Source organism: Alosa sapidissima, chromosome 15, assembly GCF_018492685.1.
Source record: "Alosa sapidissima isolate fAloSap1 chromosome 15, fAloSap1.pri, whole genome shotgun sequence".
NCBI lineage: Eukaryota > Metazoa > Chordata > Actinopteri > Clupeiformes > Clupeidae > Alosa > Alosa sapidissima.
In genome coordinates, this window is record NC_055971.1 from 5770260 (window position 1) to 5797422 (window position 27163).

Here is a 27163-nt window from a genome sequence, read left to right on the forward strand (position 1 = left end):
AGATGCGCCAGAGTGCGAGTGCAGAGACAGGTAGTGGATATGAGATTGTGTCAAATTTAATCCAATTGCATTAGTAATGATTTAAAGATGCCATAATTCTGTCATACAAAGCCTCTACCCCCATCCACTCCACACTGTGTATGCAAGTCCATAGGCTACAATACTCTGGGCACTCTGGGTCTGTCTCCTGATTTGGTAGTGCAGCCTGTTGGTGTTGACATTTTGCTAATTGTGTAGGCCTAAGGAGGCCTGGTAAAAATTATGAGCACATTTATTTTTGCGAAAGCCACGGAATGTAAATCCAGTGGGCTTCAGAAGTTCAATAATACTACCAGCAATAGATATTCACAAAACTGTAAACAAACTATGAGATACCTGCACTACCCAAGCCACCCTATAATCTATTAAACAGTTTGTATGATATACAGAGGACATTCTTATAATGGATGAGGTCTCAAACATCTTTTGGACTTTTCCGTGTACTGTTAGCATTTTTCTTAACTAATCTAGGGGAGGGAAAGTTGCCTATAATAAGGTGATGTAATTATGGAATTTGGATGATGCCAAGGATGGTGTCTTTTGGTGACCTTTGTTATTAATTTGCTCCATTTCCCTGGTAGCCTAAAGCACACAATGACTATTTGTCATCTGAGATGATTTTCACTTTTGCACTTTATGGGAAACCTTTTTGCTGTTGTTGAAGTCATGCCAAGAGTTACGCTATTGTAGTGAAAATGAGAAGCAGAGTTACGGGACTAGGGAAATGGTAGATGACAGATTTTCCCCCCATATGGAATTGCTTATATATTTATTTTTGATCAAGGCTCTCTTTAACAAGCAACTAACAAACTCTAAATGAACAGCCTAATGAGTGATTGTGCTAAAATAAACACTAAAAGAATTCTTCAACGCAGACATCAGCATTTTGCCCATGTTTGCCTAGTGTCCCAGTGGAAAATGGACCATGCTGAAGTAATGTTTTTAAAGGATTTGGTACATAGTACATGTCACAAGATTATTTTCAATATGAATTACATGAATTTAAAATGTATTGTCTTTGATGACATCATATGGTCATGGTTCTGTTATTTAGCAGACGGTTTTGTCCAATATTATACAATAGCCTACTGACATTATATAATAATTGCAAACTGATAGTAATAAAACAAAACATCAATTACAGGTACACCAAATCATTTATATTGGTGTTTCATCTATTCTATTCAATATTTTATTTAATATTGTCAAATGTCCCTTGCATTTCCTCTCTTCTGTGAGGTCTGACTAACTTCTCACTTCATTTCCCCTGTCACACAGATAATAACCCCATGCACATTTGTGTATCTGGAATATTGCCATATGCCGGTCCCTGACTTGATATGGGTGATAATCTGATCTTCTCCAGACAAATCTTTTGGGATGAAATGATGTGAATGTCAACAAAATTGTCAATCAGTAAATATTTACTTCAAATGCATCTAAGATCCCCTGACCACAAGGTATACAAGATCATAAAAGATGTAGTACTTGATGATGGTGGAAGATTGTTACAGTATTTTTTTTTAATTCAACAGTAGTTTCAGTAATTCAGTAGTTTGATTCAGCAGTTCCCTCACTTCTCAAGCATAAGGACGAACAACATGCACCCATAGTTGTTGATTGGGTGGAAATAGTTAATTCTTTGGTCTGAGCCACTTGGTTTGTTTACCATTTACAGAGCCATGGCTGTGCACAATTATCAGAGCGTTATTGAGCGCACACACCGGACAGACACCGCGTGTGGAGAATTTGGCTGAATTTGAAAAGTTTAAAACTTAGTCTTTGCCTTAAATATGCGTTTTTACCATGACAGCATTAAGATAATAAAATATTACACCCAGGACATACACACTGTGTTCTATTCACACCACTAGTGCAACCAGTCAGTTGCCAATCAGCTAGTCGATGATTTATCATTCAGTGAGTAAATGGGTCTTATCAAGACTGCAAATACTTGTTTTATATTATAGTCTACATCAGATATATCACAACTCAAATGTTACTAAGTGTATTTACAATGAGAAAGATGGTAAGAAATCTCTATCAAAAATGGTCCAATGAGACAATAGGGGGTATAACTCTAGTGATGTGATGGTATATGCCAGTGGTAGTCTGCATGAATCTAACTTCTGCTGGTGTAACTTTCCTTGTGTTGAACCGCGCGGCTCAGCCCTGCACATGCCCGGACTCGAACCTGCAAACAGCAGCACCTCGGATCAGAAGTGTACTATTAATCGAGCTAAAAGCCCAGGATGCTAAATCTCTTGCCATCACTACTCTTAAGGCGTCGGGAGTGAGATTTACTAACGTTCCACATGCACAGCTAGCTGGCATCGGTTACACAGGCACAACTCAACTCAACACCAACTCCATGTATCCCCAGTCGCTGGATACCTGGCTGAACTCATCAGTGACACCCTTGATTAATTACATACCACTGATCCAGATAATCAAGAGCAATACTCTTCATAAATCTGTAACCATGAGCTCTAGGTGAAAAGTAATGGTGTTGGCTCAACCCATATTTACTAATTGGTTTAAAGTGTATGGTCACGCATAACCATTTCCACGTTAAGTTACTTTATTTGTCCTTAAGGACATTTTTCCTTTGCATTTTAACCCATCTGGAGGTACACACATTGTTCAATCTCTCCCCTATCCACATTTTCCCTACCAGTCAGGATTTGAACCTGCCATCCTTCAATCACGCCCAAATCCCTAATGAGTAGGCCAGAGATGCTCCATTTATCATACCCTTTGTTCTTTAATTACTAATTATATTGGCATATTTACCATTTATTGACAAAGTTTTGTCTGACTGGCACTTCATGACAAGAGGAAACATCTGGAAACAACTCTTTTCAGTTTTGGTATTGAGGGTGTCAAGACATGTCAGTAAAAGCTGGCATTCATCCTGAAAATTCCTTAACTTCACAAAGCCGCGATAACCTCATTTGACTGTTTGAATTCACACTACTAATGTGAGGTCCACTGTCTTAGATAAAGTGAGATTTACTGACCACAAAGTTTTAAATATGCTAAATTCTCCCTCCCCATTCCTTAATTTCCACTTAGCCTTTTGAGAAAATTTCCCCACATTTTTCCTAGACATCCAGGATATTGAAATACATACCCTCAGTCATTTTATAGCTGAGACCTGGTGAATGTAGACCCTTCCTTGTTTATATTATGTTTTACAACACGCAAATTACATCATTCAAGCATCATTTTCAATAGTCTAATTTATGTGTCACAGTAGAATTTTGTTAGTTCAGTTTAAACACTGAATTTCATTGAAAATAAAGTTTTATGAAAGGGATTTTGGCAGCAGCCTGCTCATCTTGAATAACACAAAATTAACGACAGAAACTAGTCAGAGATGTGTTATTATTAGCAGATCTCAAGGAAATGCTATATGCATTTTGTTTATTTGAAATATCTTTAATTTACTATGCTGCATCATGAAACGGCTGATTTCACTTTTAAAACATTTTAGTTTTGCACATTCAGCACGTCATAGGTCTAGTGGGAGGCCACACATTCAATTTTCAATTCAATTTCAATGAGTTAGTGTCTTAGCCTCCATCATAGTCAGTTCCATCCCCCATCCCTCGGGCTATGACAGTTTTACTAGATGCTCTTCCTATCAATTTAACAACATGTGCTCTAGAAACCATATTAAAACAATTAAGCACACTTGCTCAATGGCACACATAAATGACATTATTTCATTCTTGCTCATTTTGCCAGAGGAACATTTCCAGTCATACGGTCATGCTACAAACACTAACGCTCTCACTGAATGTTCAGGCAGCTCCAGTCCGTTGACAGCATTACTTCCAAATACCGCCTTTCGGGGGGAGGCGGCATCAGCCACCGGGAGAACTTAAATACTTCCCTGCGAAGGCACGTTTGCACTTATCATTCGACGTAGTTATGTTGTGTTGTGTAGTAGACTACATTGTTTCCAAACACGCGCAACATTATATCAGCGACACTGTGATTAGAGGTTAGGGATGTCACGTTGTTAACAGGTAGGAGAAAATCCTTCCCTCGTTGTATGCTGGGCAGAACGCAGTGTATTTCTCTATCCGCGGAGACCCAGACTGATTTGTTACCGTTATCAATTCACTTTTTGATACATGCCAACTTGTCTTACAAGACGTTCTCTTTATCGATTTAATGGACGTTTGACTGGTTTGTGATGCCCATTTACATCATCGACCGAAAATTTCCAGAGACACCTGGTAAGTCCGCGTATTACAGGCTACCCCGAATCAGTGTATCATTCGCCCGTTATTAATGACCGTGTTGTAGCATATGCCCATTGCAGGTAGGCTGTAGCAGATATGTTCGGTGTTAAAATTTCAGCCCGCCTGTAGGCTACATAGCCTAGGCTTCATCTATCGTGGGCTCGAGTGTTCAGTAATAAAATATGTAGGCAGTGTCAAAGCGCAACTGTTGTTTTCATTCACAATGCCATCAGTTCAAAATGAACACCGTCAGGACTTGCTATAATAGATTGATGTTGTCTTTTTTAAAAATATTAAGTAGGCTATTTGAACTTTTTACGAAAAAAACTGTAGTTAGAAAACTTTAGTTAGAAAACTGCTGCAGACCCCAGGTAGAAATGGATTCATATTTGAAAATGTATAGGCCTATGTCTCTGAGTATAATTGAAAGTAATCCTCAGTTTATGATTCGACATTTTTTCAGGGGTCGAGAGATCTCATTGCCACTTACTGTAGTAATTCCTCATATGCATGATTGTCAAGGCAACAGCCATAGAAGCTACAAGTGTTTGACCAAATGTTGATCTGCAGTGCTGTTTGCTGTCCAGTGCATTATCCAGATGATAAGAATGTGCATGGGATGTGTCCACACTTGGATGAAGAGGCCAGTTATAGTGTCACTGAGAGGCCAGAGTTAGGTTATTGAGAAGTCTTTTGGTTGTCCTGACGCGTAACCTCATAGAGTCTTGGAAGTATGTCAGGATAATGCTTTGTGGCTTTGTGATGCTATTGCCTCATTTCCACACATAGACGCACCACAGACACACACACACACACACACACACACACACACACATCCTAGTCAATCACACAAATCTAAAACCAGAACTGAAACAAAACATTATCAGAGGGTTCTGACTTTGAAAACAGTTTAAATATATTTTTCCCTGATCTGTATATAAATACAGTATTATTATGTGTATTTTTGTGTCAGCATTGTTTTTACTCTTCATTGTAAAGATGAAAAGGTTGTTCATTTAGTGCTTCTTAGGGTGGCTCAAACTGGCTTGCAACTTTGTACTGGCTTTGCAGCATCACAGTGATTGTATTGGGTTGTATTCATGGAACTTCTTTCATGCTTTTGTTTTTTGAAAAGAACAATGCAGTATTAACTGTCTGAGAGCTTTTAAGTATAGGTTTGTGTAGACATTTAGTTGCTATCCATAAACTTTCTCATTCTTTCGCTGAAAAATCAATACATTGCTGAGCTTAGTGAATCCTAACCATTTCAGGTCAGGTGCACTTTTCTTCCAATTAGCAGTGAAAATGGTGGAAAGGGGTGTTAATGAATGGCAGATGAGCATGAACTGGAAACACAAGTAATACGTCCTTTCCAAACTCTCAGAGTGTGGTTACTTACGCGTTGCGTTTGCTTGTGCGTGTGTGTGTGTGTGCGTATGTGTGTGTGACTGAGTTAGAGAAAGGGAGAGGAAGAGAGTGAGAGAGTGTGTGTGTGTGTGTGTGTGTGTGTGTGTGTTGGGGGGGGGGGGGGGGGTATTCTGGCTCCCAGTGAGTGCGCTCACTGGGTGAGTTCAACTGCCAGCAGCTGTCAGTGCTGGGCTCTGTACAGCAGTTAACCAGTGATTTGGAGTCTCGGCTTGTGGGGTTCCTAGACCACTTACTGGAGGAAAACACCTCATCAGTGCTTGAATTTCAACTCCTGTCACCCCTCTGTTGAATAAATAGTGTAACAGAGTGAAAGACAAGGAGAGAGGTCAGAATTGTAACGCTATTACTGATGAACATAAACTTAACTCAGTGGGTATAAGAATGAAGGCGGATATGTATATAAGCACTGGTGTTACCATCACAGATGTAACAATAATTAAAGGAAGACGATGCAAGGCATAAAAAAAAGGTTTGGTTCCTGTTGGTTGTCAGTTGAGGCCATGGGTCGGTCGAATTTTTTTTTCCCCCTGTGGCAGTAAGGGATAGGTAGAAAATCAGTCCCTCCAGGATTTCACGAGGTTTTTTGAGACTGTTGCGACCTAAAATGCCTGGATGGAAGTTGCTGTGTTTTTAGCTGTTTCTTGTGGAGAAATTGTGGGAGGAAGTGAAAATTGCATTTGTTTTTTTTAATTTAGGGCAATTAAGGCTAGTCAGACCAAAATCACACTGATAATCTTGATGCTTATTAAAAAAGGATAATCAAAGTTCAACAGTAAGGATTACAGAAAATCAAAGTAGGCCTACTTTATTTGTGAAAATGATTTGACTGAGGTAATTCACAAAGCAGTATAGGCCTAACCTTTCGTAGAACTGTCCAAAAAAGACAGTCACCTAAAGAGATGGCATCATGTCATATGTTTCAATACATTCATATATTTTGTAATTCATATTAAGTTCATATCTTTTTAATAATTCATAGTCTGTGGCCTGCATAATTACTAATAGCCAAGTAAGTATCTAGTAATTTCATATTGATTTAAACTATTTGACTACACTTCTGTTTAATGTCATTACATTGGTGGTGTACGTCTAATTGACTGCCTGCAACTTTAAGGACGTGAGAGTAGCCTAAATACATTTCTGAGTGGATTGGAAGGCTTGCATCTCACTGTCTTCGGCTACGAGTGTAAATCACTTTTTGCATAGTGCATTACGATATGTGGATGCAATTGGGAATGTCTTCTATGTCATTAGTTAAAATAAATGTTACAAAAACAACTCGAATGAAATCATTCTTGGGTCATAGAAGAGGTAAATGTCTTGCAATTTTATTAATTTCTATGATTTTGGTAGCACTACTCAAACTAAGCCCACAAGCTAGCAAACATGGCATAAGCTAAAAGTACATATCCAGGTAAACGTTTGCCAATGGGTTGCATAGCCTACTCAAATGTCAGTAGGCCTTAATTAACTTACTTTCATAGCCTAGGTAGGTTAGCAACTCCAGGTTGAGAGATGCAAGTAAGCAGATCATTAACGTTAGCCTTCTATGTATTGTCATCAAAACTGCACAGGAACGAACACGTTAGGGCAGTCTTTGGTGTCATATGCAGAAGGTGCAGAAGTGTGCCATCTGGCTCAATATTCTGCGCGAGGGACTGTTGTGGTAGGTGAAATTTCACGGTGAAACTACGATGATAGGTCAAATTTGCGAAAAAGTTGAGGTGTTTGGACAAAATTGCGAGTAAGTGACGAAAACAATCGTCTTCGTGAACAGCTGTGCATAGGCTACTTTGTAAAAGAGAATACGCTCATCCCTATACATAACGCAAGGGGTAATTAATGTAATTATAGTTCGCCTTTTATTTGTGGATTTATTTAATGTCGCCTAGACTATTTAGTGTTATTTCTTCCCCAAGCTCATAAAATAAATTTGGGTCGCACATAAATTGACAGGGTCGGTCGGAGAATTTTTTTTTTATGCCCAATAAAATTTATTCTATAGATAATATGCCCTCTGATATGTCCATACCCTTTAAGCACACACAACTACCTCTAACACACCACACATACAGTCCATAAGCAAAATTCTTGGAAGATCCAGTTCTAATAGTGTTGTATAACCTGGCCTCAGGTTAGAGGCTTGTAATTGGGTCCGTCTGTTTGTCTGGCTCTGTGTATGTGTGGTGCTTGTGTGTCCCCTCACTTAACATAAAAAGTACTGTTCCGATTCAGGCTACTAATCCTGATTGGGATTCATTGCCAGAATTATGTTTTCACTTTATTTTACGAGGATCTGCAGTTGCCTGACTGCTCTTGGTATTGAATGACTGGAGTAAGAGGAGGTTGAGGTGCCACAAACACTCACCTGGCTAATCAACAATCTTTGGAGTAGTTAATGCATGTTAATGCCTGAAGCATGACACATTCAAATGAGTTTTAGAAGTTTTAAAAGAACTTTTATTCAGAATCTTCACACAGACAAAGAAATTAAGCTTGGCTTAACCACACAGCAAAGGAGCAACAACATGTAAGCGTTTTTATAGAGATTTTTAAGTACTGCTTGTACTTTAATGCCCTTGGGAACCTTTTTTTATATTGAATGCAGATATACTCAGTGTCCTGCTTCCCCATGGGCCGAATGTTTTAAGTCAGTATTTAATTAATAGCGATTCTATAATCACAGGGCTCTTAAGATAATCTGAGTCTGTCTTCCCTGACCATGACCCAAACAGTCATCATTCTTCTCTCATCAAGGAAGAGTCTGAGCTAGTGCTGACCTCATCCCAGCGACAGCGCAGTAAGAGCGGAGACCCCCTCTAGGTGACAAACCACCACTTGCCGTATCTTGGAAGTTAAAATGAGGATGTCCATGTGAGTAAGAACAGATGGAGCAATTAAGCCACCACGCACATGGCTCATGCCAAGTCATTCATTGAGCCAACCATGGATCACCAAAATGTGTTCTGTGTTAAAAGACACACACATACACACACACATCAGCCTTCATTCCAAGCAATTAGTCACCCTTTTGCATACATGTCTTAGACCCCAAACTGTGTTCCATCTTTTCAAAAAGTAGCTCTTTTAAATAAGGCATTTATGTGGATGGCTTTGAGAGTTTCTGACTAGACAGACTCCAATACATTAATATCCATAGCCATGTCTTGAGTATCTACACACTGCTTAAAAAACAAGTCCGACTGGACTGCCATGTTGCCAAAAGTCGGCCCCTCTCCTCTCAGTAGAATTTTTGAAACAGGCCTTTTACTCAAAGAGAGTTTGTAAGACTTTGTCCTCAGGTCGGGGTCTTCACATCTCAGCCAAAACTCAGCAAGACCTGTCCATCTGCAAAGCTGTGTCAGCACAACAGCTCCACAGTCAGTGTGTTTGAGTGTGTGTGTGTGAGTCGGAACAAGCAGAACAGAGCCTGTATGCGTGTGTCACTGCTGATGGAAGGAGTAATAGCCTGTGGAGATTAGTTTAAAGCAAACAACAAGACTGCTTTTTTTTCCATATTTCTAATTTGTCTGAAAATTGTGAAGCAAGCCAACGTTATCATTAATGAAGGAAGACCAATCTCATCTTTAGAAACTAAAGATTGTTGTCTGTGTTCAGCAGTCTTTTCTCTCATTACTCTTACAAATCAGGATGTTTTCATAGGAAGCTAGATTAGAAAAAACATCCTCAAATTCATTTTTACTGTATATGGTCATGTGAAGGGGAGATAGCACACATGCCAACACACCTAAGCTATTCCGTATGTTGTTCCGTGCCCTGGCTTAGAAGCTCTGAAAAAATATGAGAGCAGACTTTACAGCAATTATATCACCAAATAGTCAAATACCAAAGTGAGTGTGCTCGCTTGCTTTTATCAGTGCTGTGCCAGTAGTGCTGTTTGCTCGCAAGTTTTAGACAGACCTCCATAACGCCTTTGTAGATACTCACACTGCCTTTGTCTGCCTATTGTCTATTACAGGTGAATTGGGACAGGCATCACCTGACGGAGTGCTGATGATGGCTGACAACACCCCTAAGTCGATAAGAAAGCCTCGGTGGACATCACTGGAGATTGGCCTCATCACAATTGTATGTCTGCTGTTCATCATTGTCATAGCCCTAAGCATCCTGTTTGCCACACAAAGCAATGGTAAGTGAGAAACAACAACAGCAACAACAATAATAGCATATTGCTCTTTTGTCTGTGAGGGCCAGGGGCGCCCTCATGGACACAACCCCTGCCATTCCTAAATGGCCATTCTTAGGTAATGACGTAAGGTGTGAGGTATGTGTTTTTCACACTTTTCAAAAGATAATTGTACTGAGGTTTAGGGAGGCGGTGTCTTGATACTGTAGGTTGTGCAAAGACAAAGTGAACATGGGTGTGTCTGTCATCTGTGTAAATAATCTGTTTTCAAGTTAAAAAGTGCAGCGTTAGTGGTCTGTGTAATGGGCTGTGTGACTGCTAAGGGTCCAAAGGTGTAATCCACCTGCCATTTCATGTGAATGCCACAATGGTGTAATGCCACTTCTTTGTTGATTTAAATTAAAGTGCCCAGTGGTTTACAAAACACCAAATATATTGTACCTTTTCTCTCAAAATGGTGTCTGGATTTTTCTCAGTAATTAGTGAACTGTAGCCATTGGAACACTGCTCTGTATGCATATGCGAAGGCCAGCCTGACTTCTAGCTCATCAGCATTTTCCCCCGAGTTAATTTTTGAACAGCTTTACCAAGCAGAATGCCAACAAGCAAAAATGTTGCACCTAGAAGAGCATAATTCTGGTGACACCTTACTCAGTTAAAATGAGCAAAAACATACACTACCCTAAGGTTAATAATTATAATTGTTTGATACATGTTATCATACACACAAAAGTAAATATTGTAAAGACGTTTCAGAATGTAAATACAAGTACACATACTGTTATAGAGAATCTGACAAAGTACTAAATGATTTGTGGTGACGTTTCAGCTTATGTTGTTATTCATTTGTCTTTTAGGCGGGATATGCACCACTGCAGATTGTACCCAGTCTGGTAAGATTTAGTCCTGTGTCTGAATTTTGATCTTGGAGTGTCTTGCACTGTCTTGTTAATGTTGATGTTGATGCTATGCTGTTCTGTGCTGTGCATGTAGTATATAGAGATGTAGATTTAGGATTTTGACATATTCCTACTTTCATGGAACTGTCATAGCCTTCTTAATTACTTTCTCGACCATACTATTCTAACTTCTATAGATAAATGTTCATAGTGCACTCTCTGTCCCATGCTTGTTTGCCCTCATTGCAGTTGTTTTTTGGATTCTCTGTCGGTACTTGCAGCTGCGCGCCTCATTGAGAACATGGACTCCAAAGTGGACCCTTGTGAAAACTTTTACGAGTACGCTTGTGGAGGCTGGCTGAAGAAGAACATCATCCCAGAGACCAGCTCAAGATACAGCACCTTTGACATCCTCCGACACGAGCTAGCTGTGGTGCTGAAAGGTAATTGAGTAGTCATGCAAATATTTGACATGTATCACTTCTGTAGCCCTGTCTGTCTGTGTATCTAACTGTTTGTCTGTGTGTGAAAAACTAGAATATTTCTTTTTTCACTCAACAAATCCGTAGTGATTTACAACCCCTTATATGGGTTATTTTTCTGTTTGGCCTACTTCTGTCTGGAAGAAAAGAAGGCAGATCTACTGACCACCAAAAATAAAAGCCATTTTGGGGGACGGAGAACTTGGCAGCAGTAGGGTTGATGTGCTAGCACACCTCTGACCAGCCCCAGCACCTGAACGTTATTGCCCACAGTTGAAGCCTCTGGGAGTTGGGGTCAAGAAAGAGTAGCTTGTTAGCCACCAACCTGACATGCTGATTTACAGGGTAGGGTCCTGTTGCACCCCGGGGGGGAGGGATGGCTTTGAAAGGGTAACATGTGCCACGGGGTGTGGGATTGCTCCTTCAGCTTCAGGATGCAGGGGAAAGGAGAGTGCAGCTCCATGCAGGGCACACTGCCTGAGTTCATGTCAATGGGGGCCATGGGGCTGAGGGCTGGTGGAATGCTGCAATGTGTTAAGCTTTTCTTAGCCAAGTTATGGGCGCCGGGCCTATCAGTTTTGAACGTGAGAGAGCATTATATAAGCACAGGAATGCAAAGGGCAAGACCTCAACACTTTTGTCCCTTGTAATTCCTCATGCCAGCTGTTCTTCCTGTTGTCCTAAAGAACAACTGTGTTTGTTTTTTCTGTTCTTTGATTATCATTTGCACTTTCTCTCGCTCTCACACTCTGTATGTCTCACTCAAGTTCAGGGTGTCCTTTGATAGAAAAACAAGTTGTAATTACAATTATTGCGAGAGACCCTTTTCTTCTGTTGTTAAAAAAACATATTGTTATTCAACCACACTTGATTATAAGGACAATTGATTAGAGGGCTTTTTTGAAATAATGATTTCTCAAAGTAAAATTGTACTCTAAGCCCCCTCTTCCTCGGTGATTGTTTCTTTTGACTAAACAAAAGATACAGCTGAGGTAACATTTAAGCTATGAAGACCCATTCTTAATTTGTAATGATTGTTTCATATTTTTCATCAGTTCAGAAAAGTAACACTAGTGTTTCTTGAGCGCTCTGGACATAACTTTACAAGTAAACACGTTACAACAGATAGCAAATTCTTATTGCTTTTTGACATAGAAACATTGCGTTAACACTAGGTAATTAACATGACGTTTTGGATGCCACAATGTTGCAGAAATGTGACTTGTACAATAGTTGTCTTCTCCTCTTAGGGCTGGCACACTGTGCAAAAGTCTCTGTGTGCCTTTTAATTGCTGTTTCACAGTAAAAAGGGGTGGTGTGAGAAGCAGATATAGAGATAGATTTGATATTTTTGGCTCTATTTGCTGTTGTTCTAACAAGTTTCCAAACTTGTGGATAAGGAAGAATAGCTATTATATGGAAGGAATGTTGTGGTTGATCTCAGGGAAAGAGAGAGTGTGTGTGTGTGTGTGTGTGTGTGTGAGAGAGAGAGAGAGAGAGAAAGAGAGAGAGATACTGGGATAATATTAAGAATTTACCTTATACCTCACACTATTAGCTTTTGAAGGTGTGACAATGTTGCTGAATTTAGCAGATGGCATATTACAGTTCTTGAAAAGTACGGAACATTTCTCACTGTGTGATGGTTAGAGCACGGCATATTCCCTGCACTTGCGATTGAGGAGATTAGACATTACAGATATAGTTGTCAAGCAGGAAAAAGTGCTGGGATCAGGCAACTATCATCAGAAATACCATGATAGTCCCTTTCTTCTTCACCCCCAGTAAAATGACACTTTCTCTCAATTTACTCACAGGAAGCTAGTGTACAGTAGTGTATATATGTATCTATAGTGTAATATCTGGATACTGATGACATTTAATATTGTTCAGGGGATATAAAAAAGCTAAATGACAGCAGGGGGCATAGGAAAGGTCAGTAGACCACCAGATAGGACGAGGTATGATTCGGTAGGTAGGGTGTAACACTGATGCACTAAAGCTTAGCCAGTTTTAGTGCCAGTTAAGAGTTAAGCTAACACTTAGACAAGAAACACAAACGAAATCTGTATCATTTGACAGATTTACCACATCTGTGTAAAGACATTTGAGACATTGTAAAGTGCAATCATGCAATTTAGAGTTTGACATTGAGACTCATCATTATAGTACATGAACACTATTCTCTTTGTTACTCTGTTGAATGATCGTCAGAGTGCAAAACATCATAAAAAAATGTCCTGAGACAAGTCACGTCTCTTATTTTCCTCACTCCTTCCTCTTCTGTGAAGAGCCCACTGAAGCCTGCAAAGAGGATGAGCACCCTTGCCAGATCAAATAGTAATATTAATGTGGAATGCCTAAAGTCGAATGCCAAGGGTATGATACGGTTTGAAAGGCTTTTCCATATGCATAGAGGAGATGCCGAGAGAAAGGTTTCCTGTTTGCGCTTTAGAAAAAGAGAAACCCAGAGTCCAGGGTCGTACGAGGCCACCACATGTGGACAACACGTTTGTGTATCATGTTACCCCAGCAGTGAAGATGCTGGACCTGAAAACAGAGTGTGTCAAAGAAGCTGCCGAGAAACGGATTTATTCCCAGTGGGAGTAGGCTGATCATCTGAATGATTCAGTGCCCTCATTCATTTGCTGCTTGAATGAATCCTTTAACACTAAAAGAAGAATCTGCTTTCAAGTTCATTCGCCATCTCCATCCATTTTTACTAGATAGGTGGAAGAGCGGCGCTGACTGTCCGAGTCAAATGGTTCTTGTCTCACTGACATCAGGTGTTTTTGGGATCTCCTGACAGAATGTTAGTTGCTCACCTGGCTTCTTGGGGATGCGGCCTGTCACAACGCCAGCTTGACGTCTTTGTTGGCTGAGTGCTGTGGTGTTTATCCAGACGTGACAAGTTTTTTACGGCATGGTAGATACACTTTCTCAGAGTGTTTCACTGCCTGTACTGCTCTGCCTGTCCTCCACATTGTCCAGTCCAGTCCAGAATCATAACACATGTTTGGATAAGATGCCAAGCTTTTAAGCTAGCCTCACTGTATCCTTGTGTCCATAATCTAGTGTTTTATAACAAACAGAACACACAAGTGTGGATATCTAACCACAACAACCTCACATGTGTGGCGCCTGAGATAGCAGGCATGGCAGTTGGGTAATGTCTGGGTAGGAAAGAAAAGTCACTGGTGTTACACAGAGCAGATATCAGTGGCAAATAGAGAATGGAGAAAGAAAATATGGCTGCCCTCTTGGTTGGTACTGTATGCCTGTCCCTTGGTTAAAGGCTTTTGTGGTAGTTGGGGTATGGTTGACCAGAAGCAGATGACCACTGAGGTGGGAGAGGTCCTGAGTATTTTCATGGTTGTGTCCTGGTCAGAGCCATATTTGGATTGAGAAATTCATGAATATCTGTCAGGGCAATCTCTCTGTGTATCTATATGGATTGAGAAATTCATGAATATCTGTCAGGGCAATATCTCTGTGTATCTAACTGTACAAAATACCTTGGGCACATCATCACTGACAAGATGGAAGATGATGCTGATATGTATAGGCTGAGATGAATGTTGTATGTCCAAGCAAACATGTTAGTCCGGATATTCCATCACTGTTCTGATGATGTGAAAGTGAGCTTGTTCCGTGCATACTGCCCTATGTATGCAGCCCCATTATGGGTCAGCTACAAAGAGGAGACCCTTCAAGGCAAACTTCAGGTGGCATATAATGACTGCCTGAGGATACTGCTGAAAAAGCCCAGGAGTAGCAGTGCAAGTAGCCTAAGCTCTTTTGTGACTCAGGGCTAAGCACTTTACAGGCTCTCTTGAGGAACCTAATGTTTAAGTTCATGTCCCGACTTGATGAGTCTCAAAACTGTATTATAATGATGCTCACAAGCCCCAGGTGCAGCTCGGTCAGATATCAATCATATTTGTGGAAACATTGGTATGGGTGCCTGTTAAGACTCATGAATCAGAATATGTTTGTATGTCTATATGTATCTATGTTTTTATGTTTTTTTTAAAATGTTTTCATGCTGTTTGTCTTGCGGTTGGGTCTAGAGCCTGTAATACAAAGTGACTTTCAAAAATGAAGATCGAATTATTGAATATTAAGTATCTCTAGAAAAGAAACAATTGTAGGTAGAGACAAAGTGCTTCAGAAACATTAGTCTATGTCAAGGCCAACCCAAAACAAATGGAAATCAATGGAACTCTTCTTTCAACTGTGAGTCTCACACTGAGATGCCCATATGCTTCCATGCTGTAGAAGCAGAAGCCTTCCCTTCCCTCTCTGGCTGCTACGCTGGTTGGTTTGCCAATTTGACCATGGTGTTCTGTTATTAGAGCAAGTGAAGTGTGGCCCACATGTAAGCACATGGCAAAGCAACTGTTTATAATTCATCTGATTTGTACCGGTAATAGTCATTGTCTTAACATACTATGCTTTGAGTTGACTAGAATTTTGTGTACCACTACACACACACACACACACACACACACACACACACACACACACACACACACACACACACACACACACACACACACACACACACACACACATAATCAAGCTTTATACTTAAACTCGAACATAACTTTGCACAGATTCACTGTCCATGTTGCATTGTATGTGTTCAATTATAATCGTAGAAAGGGGGAGATTCTGCTGCAGCCTACATTATGGTTTCCCACCCCTACATAATTTCTCTCAGACTTGCTACACTGTCTCTTTTTACAAATGTGTTATGACTCTGTGACATCATAGTTGACAGCTTTTATGGCAGAACATTTTTGGGTACACATGTCATTTGTCATGAAGGGTATATAGATGTCATGTGGCTGCCATTAAGTGTTTGCAAATGTTTTACAATATTTGTGAAGCTTAAAATGTGTCTGAATACATGATTTGCACTTGATTGTGCTCTCCAGTTTGTCCTTTGTCAGGCTTTGTCAGGCAATACCAAAAAAATGTACTTTTTTATGAAGGATGATTGTAAAAAATTTGTAAACAATTGTATTAGGTTATGCTGCCTATTAGTGTTGTCCATCAGTGTCCAGTATGTAATAAAGAATGTGTGTGTGTGTGTGTGTGAGAGAGAGAGAGAGAGAGAGAGAGAGAGAGTCAGTGTGAGAGAGAGAGAGAGAGATTCCTGCCTTGCTTTCACCAGGTGGTCGATAATCCAATCACACACACAAGATGTGTGCCCTTTTACAGGAAGCCCTCTCACTCTGTCTCTGCCCCCAATTAAAACTAAATAAGAGCGTAAATACTGCTTTCCAGGACCATGAATGGAAAGGCTCACTATTTGTGTGTTGAGTTTGTGTGTGTGTGTGTGTGTGTGTGTGTGTGTGTGAGAGAGATAGAGAGAGTATGGGTGTATGTTTCAAGACAGCAAGAATGGTGCATTATAGTGAGACTCAAATGTTTTGAGAAGACAGCACAGCATGCAAGGTTGGATGAAAGCAAAATATCTCTTTATTTGCGACATGTGATGTAAACTCATGTTCTGTCTCTAGAATGTGACATTTGCATGCAGTATCACCTTATGACAATTGCATTTAATCCTATTCAATTTACAAGGTTTTGTGACAGATGAGCGAATTTTAAGGCAAAATTACTGAATCATCTTTACTGTTTTTATTTCTTCTTGATTTATCCTCAGATAGACCAACATGCACATAGTCATGAAAAGACAAGTTCAGTTTGTACAAGTCTGTTGTTCCTTCAACCACCTCTCAGATTGCAGTATTGTGTGAAATAACTGGCAATTACCTTCAGCTGATGACACTGAAAAGATGACCAAAGGTGGAGGATTTCATCCCTCAGTTGCACTCATCATAGGCAAAGTTCATAATGAGTGAATGTGTTTATTGTGTTTGCATAATGTTCAGCTTTGCCGGTTACAACAGATTGTAATACACCATTCACACATCATCCCTGTAATGGATCAGAAACAATTATACAATTTGAGGGTTGTAAACAATATTCCACCAGACACAGTTATTAGCATGTTATGTCACACAGTTCTTTCTTATGTAAATGTTGATAAAACATTACACCAGATTGTTGTGCATCAGAACTGTGCATCATAGTGATTTATACCATCAGAAATGCCATAATGAATAGTTTGCCAAAATGGTTTGAAATGATTATGAAATTACATGTTCTTTCTCTTGTCTCAATGCAGGAGTACTAGAAAGACAAGACACTAGCAACAGCAGTAATGCCTTGACCAAAGCCAGAGTGCTCTACAAGTCCTGCAACAATGAAAGTAAGTACCGGTAGCTGGTATTGTTTTATACACATGTCTATGATCCAGAAATGATATCTAAGATGAGTCAATACATGTAGACCATGTTGGTTTTCAGTACTGAACACACTGACATCTTTACATGGTCTTACTTGTGGTTTTGCTTTACCAAGTACTTGTCTTGGACTTCAGCCCTGTATGTAGCTGTGCATTTCAGCCATGTGTTATGGAGTCATACAAACTCATTTGAACATAAAATTGTGAGCTATTATCTTGCCTAATTCATTAGCTATTTTTAGACAAGGGAAAACTCAATGGGAAAGATTTTGCATCTCCTCTGCCTGCACTGCATTTTTCTGACAGGTCTCATTGAACAACGAGGAGGGTCACCTTTACTGTCAGTGCTGCCAGATGTCCTCGAGTGGCCAATAGCAACAGACCATTGGGACACCAAATATGGTATCCGGAATGTGTCACTTGTTAAATGTGTGTTAGTAGTTGCCATGTTTCTCACTACAGAGGAATTTTAATGTTTTCCCCTCCTCTTCAGGAACTCAATGGAGGGCAGAAGACATCATAGCCAAACTCAATGAGAAATATTTGAAACCAGTCCTTATTTATTTTTTTGTCAGCACTGATGACAGGGACTCCAATTCTCACATCATTCATGTAGGTATTCCATGCATATCAGAGAGCATGTAGGTATTCCATGCATATCAGAGAGCATTCACGCCATTACTTCTCTCTTTTCTCTTCTCTCTTTTCCTGTCTGTCTTTTTCATTCAAGACAAGACAGACAAACAACACACACACACACACACACACACACACACACACACACACACACACACACACACACACACACATACACATACACATACACAGATAGAGAGGGGAAATCTATTTAGACAGACCCTGTGGAAACGTTTCAACCAAGAAAAATAATCATAAAATAAGGTTGGTTTTCCAGATAGGGCGTAACTGCAGCTTCAGTGTACTTTAACTCAATCCTTGTGCTCACTGATGCTTGTTGTGATCGGGTCTTTTGGATCTTGTATAATATGTCACCTTTTTACACTGAACGGATGATTGTGTGGTTTTATTTCATGTGCCAGATTGATCAGCCAAGTTTAGGCCTCCAGTCCAGGGACTACTATGTGTGTGCAGGACCATATAAAGAGGTATGTCTGCAACATTGCAAATGCACATAACAACACAAAAGTGAAATAAAACTGGTATGCCCATATGGCATGCGTTATTATTACATGCATGCTCACAATAACCTATTAACCAATTGTACAGATTTAGAAAAGCTCTAATCACATAAGCAGTCGGGCATTTCTCCTCTGCCAACCTCAGCTTGTTGCTCAATCTGATTCAGTATAAGCAGTGTTAGGTTTGCTCATTAGGAGCAGGATAACCATGCACATGTCTAAGGCTCCCAGCTGTGACGAGAGATAGAGATAACAGCCCACTCAGCAGCCTTATGCTCCTCTGTCCATGTCCACGAGAGGCCAGTTCTGTCCAGCTCATCAGCCTTTGCTCAGCACCCCCCCCCCCCCTCTCCCTGGTCCCATTTTAGTAATCCAACCCCCAAATGTGATGCTATGTTTAGTAAAACAAAACAAAACCTACTTTTCTAAATGTTCACAAGGATATTATCTAGGTCTGCTGTTCGAAAAAAAAAAACACAAACCAGATGGAAGTATTTCCAGTCCAGCCTCACATAGTTTAAATAGGGTATGAGAGCAACACATAAATATTCAGAGATGGGCTCTCTGCTGTCTCCAGGGGAGACTATAGGGGATGCTTTAGTGGTAGGGGGGGGGGGGGGGGGGATTAATGTACCACCTAGTGGGCCACTAAAACTGTTACCTCAACATCTCAGGAGGCCCTCTGGACGCTGTGCTACATTATTTAACATGCAAGCTGTCAATCCATGAATATGTTTTAGAAATATCAAGATGGTAACAACTGTACATCTCTTTTTCCAGGTGTGCGATGCCTATGAGACCTTCATGTTTGATGTGGCCAAACTTATGCGCTCAGACAGAGGTCTAGAGATAAATGAAACTGCCATCAGAGAGGAAGTCAACCTTATAATGCAGCTAGAACAAGATATGGCTAATGTAAGCACCCTTGTCTTATTTGTGTTTTTTTGTGTGTGAGTGTGTGAGCTTTCTGCTTTTACAACAGTTTTCTCCTGCTTCCCAGGCAACAGATACATCAGAGGAGAGAAATAACCCTACACTTATTTACAACAAGATGCATCTTGGGGCCATGAATGTCAACTTCACCTTGGAATTTGAAAGTGGTGTAAGTAGCACACCTGTTTGTGTTATGCTCTCAAATATGAAGTGAAAACATGTTATACACATTTAAATATGCCATGTCCTCTCGCCAGGTGTTTAATTGGACACACTTCATCAACAAAATCATGGAGACAGTAAACCTCACTGTGACAGATGCTGAAGACATTGTCGTGTATGCACCAAACTACCTCAGAAAACTCAATGCCATTATTAATAAGTACTCTACCAGGTAAGTCATAGGGGACTGCTACAACAACACAGTATTGGGGAATGACACATTCCATGACAAACATACCTATAAAATGTGTTTTCTTTGTATATCTCTCAAATTCTTTATCTGACTGACTACACACTTGACGGATGGTAAATGTGAAGTTGTTTTGGATGTGAAATGTGGAAGATATTGTTACACGTCGACATTTAGCGAATCTTGACCTCAACAATATGACAATCGCCTGCGGCTGTGATATGCCTAAAGGCACAGAAATGTTTAGCAGACCTTGACCTCAACAATGTGATGACCATATAATGCAGTCTGCCTGTAGCACATTTTAAACGAGCACTCAGCACTGCACTAGTATGATAAAATTCCCGTTTTGCCCCTTAGACAAATCCAGAACTACATGGTTTGGCGTTTTGTGATGAGCATGGTCGGGGGGCTCAGTAAGTCATACAGAGACACCCGCAAGCCACTTCAAAAGGTGAGCCGCCAGACACAACAATAACATCAAATAAGCTGTGGATATTGAAAATGGCTCCCTTCTGATTTTGGTTTTCTTTTTCACCATTTCCATTACTGTTCTTTGCCTCGCGGTCATTTATGTCCAGCCATTCATTTGTTGGAACTAAAAATAAGAGGAGACTGATAACTGATAAGCGCCTGGTTAGCACACTAATGACACTGTCAGTGAGCACACTGTCCTTTGGACTACTCCGACAGGCCATCTATGGGACCACATCTGAAGCCGCCATCTGGCAGCAGTGTGCCAATTATGTCAACACCCACATGGACTACGCAGTGGGCAGACTGTACGTGGAAGAGGCTTTCTCAAAAGATAGCAAAAGCATGGTAAGCTGAGCTTGGCTGTCATGTGTGCTGATTTATGTGAATGTGTTTGGGTGTGTGTGTGTGTGTGTGTGTGTGTGTGTGTGTGTGTGTGTGTGTGTGTGTGTGTTTGGGTGTGTGCGTGTGTGTGTGTGTGTGTGTTTGTGTGTGTGTGTGTGTGTGTGTGTGTGTGTGTGTGTTTGTGTGTGTGTGTGTGTGTGTGTGTGTTTGGGTGTGTGTGTGTGTGTGTGTGTGTGTGCCTGCATGAGGGCTGCATGTCTATGGCATCTGTCATTACAGAGCTATTGCTCATTTTGCACAGGCTGACTGCCCCTTTATGTGGCTTCAATCTCTCTCTCTCTCTCTCTCTCTCTCTCTCTCTCTCTCTCTCACACTGTAATGTACATAGCAATGGGTTGTCCAAAATATTATGCATTTTAAACCATATGTGTGTAAGTGCGTGTGTGTGTGTGCATGTCTGGGTGTTTTGTTATTGTTTCTCTGAACTCTCTCTGGCCTCTATTCAGAGTGCGTTCCACTGATTGAAGTCACATGGAGCACATTTGAACTGTACACATGCTGTACAGTTGGCCTATCATCTCTCTCATGCACAAGGCTATTTTGAGGCTGTGATCACAGGCAGGGAAAAGTCTCAATCGGCGTACTAGATTTAAACATCCATTCATTACTGCAAATCCCAATGTCCTTACCATTCATACAGACACCAGATATTTATAAGAATTGGTGGTGAGGTCAATCTGAAATTAGTTCTCTATCTAAAACAGTTTTTAATGTATTACTACAGTCAAATATACATATTATAAGATGTAAAGATCTGGCCTGTGAGAGTCTTTTTTGTGTCTCAGATGGATGAGCTGATTGCTGAGATACGAGACGTTTTCATCAGTAATCTCAATGATCTCCCATGGATGGACTCCGAGACCAAAAAGGAGGCTGCTAAAAAGGTGAGAGATTATGTTACCCGACAGGACTTCTGAAGTTAATCTAACACATGGTTTATTATTTGTCTTCTGAGAGGAGATGTTGACTCTGCGTTGGGCTCCCTTTACCCTGCTCTATCAGCTCACCTCTCTGTGCTCCTCCTGCAGGCCCTGGCCATAAGCGAGAAGATTGGCTACTCAGAAAACATCATGGATGACAACTACCTTAATAAGGAATATGAAGGTGTAAGTGGCCCACTGTGCTCAGAAGCTCATTTGAGGTTAATTGCTCAAACTGCATGATTCAAAGTATGTATTGCTCTTTGATCTGATTTATAGATTGGGGTCATATCTTCTCTTTTAACTCAAATGAGGATATTAGGCATAGTTAGGGCCTCTAGTTTTAGGCATCAGTAAAAAGATCAGTGACATTTGAGAGTGTTTCCTGAATCTCTAGCCTTTGCTTTGAACAGTTAAACTACAGTGCAGATGAATACTTTGAGAACACGCTGAAGACATCCCAGATGACTCAGAAGAAGCGGCTGAAGAAGCTCCGGGTAAAAGTGAACAAAGACGAGTAAGGTCCCTCATTATCAGACAAACTCATCCACTCACACAGCACATGCACAGGACACATCTACATGGATGCACTCAGTGAGTGGTGTTCTACTGTATATCTCATCCTGGGGTTTGATATCTTGTTGGCTTGCTTTTACACTTGTCTGAAGTAAAGTCAGAGTAACTTCAATTAGGCGTAAGTACATAATGGAATGCAATGCAATGTATTGTAATGTAATAGCTATAGTTATATTTGTATTGAATGTGCATTGTCCTATGTTTTTTCCCATGAAGGTGGATTACAGGGCCAGCTGTTGTGAATGCCTTTTATTCAGCAAGCAGAAACCAAATAGGTAACAGAATAATATATCACCTAGTTTGTCTGTACGGAAAATGTGCTGTTGCTACCTCTTGAAATAAAATGATCATTCCCTAGATACAATGTTTATTTCTGACAAAGACCATAGGTTTACTAGAGAATATAGCATGTTTTACTATTGCCTCCTGTATGCTTAATGTATTGTGTTTACATAGTTCTGCTAGTTGGTTCAGTGAATGCATCTGGTGTCAGTTAAACCCACATAATACAGTATAGTAGATTATATAGCTACATTATCCTATGTCTATAAAGTGTTTGAGGAAAAGTGATCTTAATACAGTGAGATGTTTGAAAACAATAGTAAAAATAAGGTTGAAGATGTTATCATATTTTTAATTCTCTGAATTGAAGAAGTCAGGTAGCTTTTGAGGAGTAACATCTGCTCCCTGATACCTTCCCTTTTAAAGTGTTTCCTGCAGCTATCCTGCAGCCTCCCTTCTTTGGCAAAGGTCAAGCCCGCTCCCTAAATTACGGAGGAATTGGAATGGTGATTGGGCACGAGATCACACATGGCTTTGATGATAGTGGTAAGAGGCTCAACTACAGCCTGTTAATCCACAGGATCTCATTATTTCTTTACCAAGCTCAACAAATACAGCAGCCTACATGGCCCAGAGTGTCTCAGTCAGCTCAGCCAGCTCATATCTACTAATCATAAAAAGTTAATAAGGCAGATGAAAGGCAAATAAAGCACAAGCATTATTTCATAAAATGAAAATGAGTTATACATACATACATACATACATACATACATACTGTACATACAAACATACATACAGAATGTTAATACTTTTCTTTCTTCCTTTCTCTCTTTCTTTCAGGAAGGAATTATGATAAAAATGGGGACATGACAGACTGGTGGAGTCCTTCTTCCTCTCAAAAGTTTCAGGAGCTTTCACAATGCATTGTGGACCAGTATGGCCGCTACTCCTGGGATTTGGCAAATGGACAAAACGTATGTAATGCTACCCTACATCTACACCAGTGAGGAGCACAGAGCCTCCTCATAGACAGAACAAGACCAGTTTTCTGTCCTAGAGCTCTCTACTCAGGCACTTCTTTTACTAGAACTAGAGCTCTCTACTCAGGCACTTCTTTTACTAGAACTAGAGCTCTCTACTCAGGCACTTCTTTTACTAGAACTAGAGCTCTCTACTCAGGCACTTCTTTTACTAGAACTAGAGCTCTCTACTCAGGCACTTCTTTTACTAGAACTAGAGCTCTCTACTCAGGCACTTCTATCACTAGAACTAGAGCTCTCTACTCAGGCACTATCACTAGAACTAGAGCAAGCAATGATATCTGGTCAGGTCAGGTCAGGTCAGGTCAGGTCAGGTCTGGTCTGGTCTGGTCAGTTCAGGTCAGGTCAGGTCTGGTCAGGTCAGGTCTGGTCAGGTCTGGTCTGGTCTGGTCTGGTCTGGTCTGGTCAGTTCAGGTCAGGTCAGGTCTGGTCTGGTCAGGTCAGGTCTGGTCAGGTCTGGTCTGGTCTGGTCTGGTCTGGTCTGGTCAGTTCAGGTCAGGTCAGGTCAGGTCTGGTCAGGTCAGGTCAGGTCTGGTCTGGTCTGAAACTTTGTCTTTCTATTTCTTTCCTCTGCCCATCTTTCCCGCACTACTTACTTATTTTCTTCCTGTGCATCTGCGTCTGTGTGTGTGTGTGTGTGTGTGTGTGTGTGTGTGTGTGTGTGTGTGCGTGTGTGTGTCTGTCTGTCTGTCTGTGGGTGTTTTAGCTCAATGGGAATCTTACCTTGGGAGAGAACATTGCAGATAATGGGGGGATCCGTCAAGCCTATCAGGTGAGAAAAGAACATCTTTCTAACTCTGACTCAGACACTCAGACATTTCTATACCAATTATCTTTTTTCTTTATCTAGATATTTTTTCACAGCCATAAGCCCAATGCATTTGTTTTGTGCTAGGTGAATGGACTTTCTATATTGACTCCAGACAAAGCAGCTTTTTGGGCCTTTGCTGGGAAGATTTGGCCAGTAAAATTTTGCGATGACACATAAAAGACCCTCATTCTGACCCACAGTGGGGAAATGCCAGTGATACTTAAACAAGAAGGATTTGGACAAGACACTCTAATTACAGGGCAGCAAAAGACAGGGGCAATTGGAACCAATTTTATTGCTGGTGAAACCACCCCAAGGCTTTGCCCATCGTCAGCATCTTCCTCATGGAATTGGATCCATTTAGTGGTTCCAACCTTGGTTTCCTAAGTCTGTAATGAGGCCCAGATTGTCCTGTCAGACAAAGAATCATAAAACAACATTCTTTAACCCAGAAAGCAGGGAAACAATCAGTGTACTCACTGTATGTATGTGTTTATTCAGCTTGTTGAAATGACTGGTTGAGAACTGTTCCTCCAGGCTTATCAGAACTATGTGAAGAAACACGGAACTGAAAAGCCTCTCCCAGGTATTGACCTCAACCATGAGCAACTTTTCTTCCTCAACTTTGCACAGGTGAGATCTGGTTAGGAAATTTGTGCTTATCTATTAGCTTTGAAATATTAACTTAAAATCACCTTTGAAATTCCCTTATTAGGTGTGGTGTGGCACTCACAGACCTGAACATGCAGCCAACTCGATCAAAACAGATGACCACAGTCCAGGGGAGTTCAGGTATAACTGCTGCCTAAAAGCTAATTTATTAAAGAGTAACCTACAGTTAAACTGAAGAGATATTCAACTGAGATGTTTGTCTATTTTGTGATTTGTGATTTATTTCCTCCCCACTCAGAGTTATGGGGTCACTGCAGAACTTTCCAGAATTTGCCAGAGCTTTTAACTGTAAGAAGAATAATGCCATGGTGCCTCAGACTACATGTCGAGTGTGGTAATACACTCTGAAGAGACGGAGCAAGAGGACAAAGATCTCTCCACTTCACACTAGACCAATAAGGCTTGAATGGGAAGGTCCCATTCTCCACAGGGTAGGCTAGGGCTCCCCAGCCGACCTCTGTTATGCTAACAGTACAGAGGCATGTGCCTGTGTTATAGTCTGCCTTCACTGACTTTATTCAAATTATTTAAGTCTACTTGATGAAATTGTATCCAGTCGTGTGTTTTTGCTGTTGATATTTTTGAAGATGATAGTAATGTGATTTTATTTTTTTAAATTGTCAATCAAGCTTTATTTGATGGCAGTATGTTGTCAAGCTGTGATGGGGATTTTCAGTAGCAAACATGTCATACCACAAGCACAAAAAGCAGATCACTTCAGCTGGAATCAATGAGTCAATTATTGGATTCATATACATGTTTATCATGTTTTTAATCCCAAGAATGTATGATTATAAGAGTATATATATAGATATAGATATATATATATATATTTCAGTGAACTATAGATACATATGCCTGTGTAAATACCATGTGTATACAATAGATACAAATACCTGTGTTTCCAAAAATGCTTTTAAAGAAGCGCCTTTTGATTTACATAAATGTCAGAAATTTGACAAATATATAATAATATGAAAAACCAAGGGCCAGTGAGTACACAGTAATTAGTGTTGTGTACCACGGTGCTCATTTCTTTTCCAATTAGTAATATCCACCTCTTGAAGCACTGGCCCAATATAATGGGAAAGAACAGAGAAAGTCTAATATTTAAGTGGCAGTAATACAATTGACAATCATACGAAATATTGTTGTAGTTCTTATTTTTACATTTCTGTATTGTCTGCTTTCATTCAACTTGTTGTTATACCCATACTGTTCATTCTGCCCTTTTTTCTTCTGTGTGTGTGTGTGTGTGGTGTCTGTCTGTGTGTGTGTGTGTGTGTGTGTGTGTGTGTGTGATTCATATGCCAGTGTAGAACACAGTCTCCAGCCTTTTTTCTAATCAGTAAACATTGTGTTGGTTCTTTTCTATGTCATACTCCAAAAAGTGTGTGTGCATGTGTGTGTGTGTGTGTGCGCGCGCGCGCGTGTGTGTGTGTGTGTGTGTGTGTGTGTGTCCTGCCCTTGATTTACTTCATGACCACTGCAGCCCTCCTTCCAAACTCATCTCAATCTGTATGAGGACAGACAAATATACCTCAGATGCCTATATTTGAACACTTTATAATGAACATCCTCAAAAAAATAAATCTTGTTTTAATAGTAAATCAATCGTCTATCTTCTCCTGTCTCCCTTACTGTGTCCTTTTCACTTTGTTGTGAGTTGTGACAGCCCCAAGAGTTCTACCTCACTTGGAAGGCATGGGTGGACAAACATAAGGTCCAGCAAACAGGAGGCCACTTCAGGTTTGCTTTGGCAAAGGAACAAGCCCTGTGAGAGTGCATCACTACACTCCATTATATAGTTTCACTCTACTATGACATGCTCTATGCAATGCCCTTACATGGGCATTGATGGGATTCAGTGTTGGTCTATGGATAGTGAGAAACTGTGGCCAAATGTTATACTGG

The 27163-nt window shown here is 40.4% G+C and overlaps 1 protein-coding gene across 5 annotated transcripts; it reads left to right on the forward strand.

The window, feature by feature from the left end:
- Positions 1-3910: 3910 nt before the first annotated feature.
- Positions 3911-26859, forward strand: LOC121684155 (neprilysin-like). Of its 5 annotated transcripts, none has more exons than XM_042064111.1 (24): positions 3911-4073; positions 4202-4286; positions 9700-9870; positions 10725-10760; positions 11048-11209; positions 17448-17531; positions 17874-17969; positions 18061-18179; positions 18626-18691; positions 19505-19639; positions 19725-19826; positions 19915-20051; positions 20430-20523; positions 20763-20891; positions 21734-21832; positions 21977-22054; positions 22282-22385; positions 22661-22719; positions 23153-23272; positions 23567-23700; positions 24473-24538; positions 25115-25210; positions 25293-25369; positions 25488-26859. In XM_042064111.1, the coding sequence occupies exons 2-24, from the start codon at positions 4244-4246 to the stop codon at positions 25585-25587; spliced, it is 2307 nt and encodes a 768-aa protein (XP_041920045.1). In that variant the 5' UTR covers positions 3911-4073; positions 4202-4243; the 3' UTR covers positions 25588-26859. The 5 variants fall into 5 exon arrangements, with proteins under 5 accessions (XP_041920045.1, XP_041920046.1, XP_041920047.1 ...); XM_042064112.1 differs by having other exon boundaries at positions 4278-4286; XM_042064113.1 differs by having other exon boundaries at positions 3911-4286; positions 11016-11209.
- Positions 26860-27163: the final 304 nt, after the last annotated feature.

Bases quoted from the DNA above. Each gene is read 5' to 3' on its own strand.
- LOC121684155 (XM_042064110.1), top strand. From the start codon at position 4,244: ATGCCCATTTACATCATCGACCGAAAATTTCCAGAGACACCTG. The intron at 18,692-19,504 runs GTATGTCTGCAA...CTCTTTTTCCAG, and splicing joins GTGCAGGACCATATAAAGAG to GTGTGCGATGCCTATGAGAC. The intron at 21,833-21,976 runs GTGAGAGATTAT...CTCCTCCTGCAG, and splicing joins AAAAGGAGGCTGCTAAAAAG to GCCCTGGCCATAAGCGAGAA.